General features: G+C 43.5%; 1 protein-coding gene across 1 annotated transcript in view; it reads left to right on the top strand.

Moving 5' to 3' along the window:
- RSPRY1 (ring finger and SPRY domain containing 1) overlaps positions 1-2917 on the top strand; it is a 23157-nt gene extending 20240 nt beyond the window's left edge. The window contains exons 13-14 of the mRNA XM_008939444.1: positions 1574-1678; positions 2432-2917. Coding sequence (XP_008937692.1) covers positions 1574-1678; positions 2432-2528 — 202 coding nt within the window. The 3' untranslated portion in view covers positions 2529-2917. The remainder of the gene's footprint in view (positions 1-1573; positions 1679-2431) is intronic.
- Positions 2918-5160: the final 2243 nt, after the last annotated feature.

Raw genomic sequence — 5160 nt, 5'->3', positions numbered from 1 at the left:
GGAAAGCTGCCTGGCAAAAAAGGCCCTTGGAGTTCTGGTGGGCAGCTGGCTGAATATAAGCCAGCATGTGCATGGGTGGCCAGGAAACACCCTGGCCTGGATCAAAAAGTGTGGTCAGCAGGAGTAGGGAAGTGTTTGTGCCCCTGTACTGGGCAATGCAGAGACCGCAGCTTGAGCACTGGGGTCAGGTTTGGGCACCACAGGATCAGAAAGACCTTGAGGGGCTGGAGCGGGTCCAGAGAAGGGCAACAAAGATAGGGAGGGCTCTGGGGAACATGGCTTGTGAAGAGTGGCTGAGGGACCTGGGGGTGTTTAGTCTGGAGAAGAGGAGGCTGAGGGGAGACCTTGCACTCTACAACTCCCCGAAGGAATGTTGGAGTGGGGTGAGGATTGGTCTCTGCTCCCAGGTAACCAGCGACAGGACAAGAGAAAATGGGCATCAGTTGTACTGGGGAGGTTTTGATTGATCATTAGACAGAATTTCTTTCCTGCCAGAGTGGTGAGGCATTGGCCCAGGCTACCCAGGGAGGTGGTGGAGTCACCATCCCTGGAAGGGTTCAAAAAACATGTGGACATGGTACTTCAGGACCTTGTTTAGTGGCCGTGGTAGTGTTGGGTTGACAGTTGGACTTGATGATCTCGGAGGCCTTTTCCAACCTTAATGATTCTATGATTCTAATAAAATAACTAAGTGGAACATAACCAGCAGCAGTACACAGTGCAGCCTGGGGTGTAGCATGCCCCAGATCTGCCACTTTGTCCAAAGACGGCCCTTAAGTTTTGCTGATGCGTGTGGTAGAAATAATCTTTTGTTTCATCTCATTAAGTGGGGGTTGATGGAGATGGGTACCCCATACAGTAATAAAATTCAGAGACTGGTTTTGAGGCTGCCCTACAGCCTGAACGGTTTGGAAAGGATAAGACAATCCTAAATTCAAAGATAGCATTGATCTTAGAAGTGATAGAGGAGGTAAACAGGCAAGGGCTTCAGTTGGACCCCAATTATCCACCATGAGACTTAAAATAAACTTGTGTAGAGTTGTGCTGAATTTAATGCATCTAGTGTGCCTGCCACTGATAGGTGTGTTCCAAATCTGAAATGTCTTACTTCATCAGATGGGGGATTTTTACCTCCCCTTTCACAGTTGCCATACTGGGCATACTGATTTTATTTTCAACTTTTTGTTCTTTTAGCCTGTTACAGCATTTCTGAATTTCGTTGTTTGGTTTATGTGGTTTATTTGTTTGGAGGTTTTTTGGGTGGTGGTTTTTTTTTTTTTTTTTTAATATCTCTTAAAAGTACACAGATACTAGAGAAGAAATTTTTTTGAAGTGTTTAGCTGTGGGAGATAGAAGGTTTGTAATCTAACACCCCATTTGTCCCCTTCTGATGTACCAGAGTAGGGAGTCGAAGATGTTCTGAACACCCTTGGGTGCGTTAAGTGTCTTTTTGTGGGGAGTTACAATCGATTTTTATCAGCAGTAGTGTCAAGTAGCAGTGCAAGTGTGGAGTAGTTACAAATCTATAACGTGGAGTCCAACTAATGTGTGTGATGGGTCTCTTTTTCTTCAGACACAGGCGCCTGGCTTTGTTGAAGCAAGTGAGTATCAGAGAGAACTGCTGCACCCTTTGCTGTGATGAGGTAGCAGACACAGAACTCAGGCCCTGTGGACACAGGTAAAAACCTTAAACCCAACCCAAACCAAAGCCAAAGTAACAGGAAAATGAGTGTGTCTGATGTTCAGCTTAGGTGAGACCAGGTCCATGCTTACCTTCAATCAAGACCCAGCATAAAGGAAGTAACCCCTCCTTTTCAGGGTGTGACAGACAATTAAGCACAGTCTTCCCACTGTTCTGCTCACCTGAGACCTGAGCAGATTTCATCCCTAATTGTGTGTTTGGGGCTGAGGAAGTACTGTGGCAACGAAGTTGTAATTCCCTGATATCAAAGGTTTTACTGCTGAGCACTTGTTTAGTACCGGTGCTGTGAAACCCAGATATGTGAGGAGAGCAGAAAATTCATTATATACTCAAATACTCTTCAAAAGTGTAACAAATGGATTGTCTGAAGTAACAAATTCAATTAAATGCTAAAAATGGACCTTCCTGCATTTAAGGACATTTATTAATTCCCGCACTAGGAATTGAACACTGTTAAGTCCATTTCCTCAGTGTGTGTAGAGCACTTCTGGAAGCAGTCTTGCCATGGGTCTAGATACTAGAAAGTTAAATGAGATGTGGCCAGTGTGCCTCAACCAGAAGTGGGGACTGGGGCTGCTGTTCTCCAGACCAGAAAAATGTTTCTGGCAGGCTGATGAAACTGCTTAGTGATTGTGTTTTGTTGTGTCATTTTTTGTTCTGTAAATGCAAGCTTTAACTGATTTGGGGCTGCTTTTTTTTTTTTTTTTTTTTTTCCCCCCTCTCCTTCAGTGACCTGTGCATGGAGTGTGCCTTGCAACTGGAGACCTGCCCTTTGTGTCGACAGGAAATACAAACCCGAGTCAGACGGATCTCTCACATTTCATGACACGTGGAGAAAAACCACAGACTTGTTTTTACTGAACTCCAACCAATACTGAAAGGAGAAAGCATCTCTAACCAACCCTTACGCACATAGAACCATAGCCATGGCCAGATCTCATGCTAAACTGTAACGTGTTTATCTTAAAAATGAAATCTTTCATAAGCTATTTCAAGTTGCCAACTATGGGGACTGGCTTCAACAGGAAGGAGAGCTTGTAGGTCAATGAGCTCTGGCTGTTGGTTCCTCTGAGCAAGACCATAGGAGAGCATGTCTGTTCCTCACTCTTCTCACGTGTTGCAAGTGCTGAAAAAATTTGCACTGGAAGTACACATACAATGCATTTTAGAAGAGAAAAGAAATGTCTCTGAAACAGGGCTGTTCTATCTTGTGCTCAAAAGTCTCTATTTTTGGCAGAAGTCAGTACTAAAAAAGAGAACACCAATGTTTTCCTGTTCAATGTAGCCTCTTCCTGGTCAGAGACTCCATATTTCCCAGCGGATATTGAACTGCTCAAAGACTTAATCTGTACACAGACTGATTTGAAAGGACAGTTTGGAAACTGTAGAGAAACTCACATGTTTTAATAACTTGGTGATTCCAAAGAATGTTCTGATTTGTTTTTAAACGTTAAAAGATTGGTGGTATTTTCAAGTACATAATGTTTCTGATGCTTTTAACTTAAGTACCCACATTTTTTTGTGAGGATATAATTTTCAGGAGGTATTCTTAACTAATTATAATGCCGACTGGAATTAATTTGATATTCTGGATATTTTTTAAGGTATCATTCAACATCTTTTTTTAATCAATGTTGGTTTTGAAAGTTATGTTCACTTTGGAAATATTGAGCTATCTTAAAAGATTGGAGAATTTTGGGCCAGTTTATTTAAAAAAAAAAAAAATCTATTTGGATAGCAAGTTTGGTCGTATTCTGTAAGTCTAAAAATGCACCTTGCTTGCCACGTGTCAGTCCTCCTCTGAGCAGGTTTGGGGCCACACCTTGTATTTTTGGTGGGGATCATACAGTGGGAATATCGGCTGTAGTTTAATGACACATTTGTGACATCTACGTTTAGGAGGCATTTCAGCAGGCAGCTTTTGACTGTTTTACTAGGTTTCTACAAGGAATTGGGGTTCACAGCTGGTGTCAGTGAAGTAGCACAAAAATTCTTGGAGCAATGCTTATTTTGCATCAACTGAGGATATGACTCAGTCTCTTCCAAGACTTGCACAGGTTGCTTTTTTAAATTCTCCATCTATATTAGTAGAACTTTACTAATTCACACACAACTTACACTAAAAGTGTCTCATGTGTTGGCAATGATTCAACAGCAGAGGCTGTTGTAGTGAATTCTCATGCTGCAGTGTATCTTATTTTAAAAATAGTTTCTTTATTGTACTGTCAAGTATGAACAAAGCAGAGCTGAGGCTGCTTCTTCGTGCTGACCTGAACAGGAGCTGAGAGCTCTGCACACAAGTCCCAGAATCAACTCTCTATCAACTCCTTTCACCTTCCGCCTTTGCCAACTCAAGGGTGCTGAATTTCATTCAGAGATGATTTAAAAAAAAAAAAAAGTCTTCATTGAACCTCTGGAGTACAATGTGTGAATTAGGAAAGCGTTGTCCATCATGTCCTTGCTGACTTTTTTCCAAATACAGACTGAACCCAAGACTGGTCAGTCGTCTTGCTAAGATGTGAATTCTCTTCTGCCTCGGGTGCCGGTTTGGATTGAGGTAAGACTGGCCAGCCAGTCTGTGCCATAGGGACCTCGCTTCCTCACTGACTGTCCTTGGTGATGCTTTGCTGCAATGCATGTTGCCAGTTGCCGAGTCCCTTCCTGCTCGGTGCTGAAAGAGCAAAGCTGTGAACATCATCATCACTGCCACGAGGATCTTAGGGTTTCAGAATGACTTGAAATGCTTCCAAATGCAATGGTAGGTTTTTATCTGAGGTACAAAGATACAAACCATACTTTAGGAAAGAAGTGGGACAGAACCTTTTTGAACTCTGCCTTAACAGATTCTAGGAACTTCAGGGCTTTGATTTCCCTGGCCAGGATTCACTGAGGTAAAATTTTCAGAAGTGCCTAGGACTCCTCACTTATATCAACTGCTGTTGTATGAGAATAAGCTCTGAAAGCCCAGGTCCACACTGGCTTCTACGTGTCTGGTGTCCCCTAGAACTGGAGGTGACCTAAGAGCCTTGCTGCCTTTGTGGATGTGGGACTAAGTGCCTGCATTCTTTGTTGAAATGATGTGAATGCTGTGGAAAATTTTGCCCTAGGCAGTCTTCCATTCAGCTGGTGGTGGGCAGAGAAAGCCAGCAGTGCTGGAGGAGGAGGCTGCATTGCAGAGAACTGTCCAGTTCATCTCACGAAGGAAAGGCTGCACAATGCCACTGGCTTTCTGCTGAAACCTGCCCTAGGGACATATTTTAGAGCTCGATCCGCCATGACGAGCAGCGTCCCCCTTGGCCCCTCAAAGGCTCTGGGGAGGCGGAAGTTCTGCAGCTTCCTAGGAGGGACAATGAATTGTAGCCAAGTTGACCACTCAACAATAAACCAAGTCTTGAAGGGTTGTTGGTGTTTAATTATTTTGCTTCCGGTACGCGCTGGGGTGACGGAGGCGGTAGAAG

This window comes from Merops nubicus, unplaced genomic scaffold (genome assembly GCF_000691845.1).
Source record: "Merops nubicus isolate BGI_N331 unplaced genomic scaffold, ASM69184v1 scaffold2650, whole genome shotgun sequence".
In the NCBI taxonomy this organism is placed as follows: domain Eukaryota; kingdom Metazoa; phylum Chordata; class Aves; order Coraciiformes; family Meropidae; genus Merops; species Merops nubicus.
This window is presented reverse-complemented; position numbering and strand designations above follow the sequence as displayed.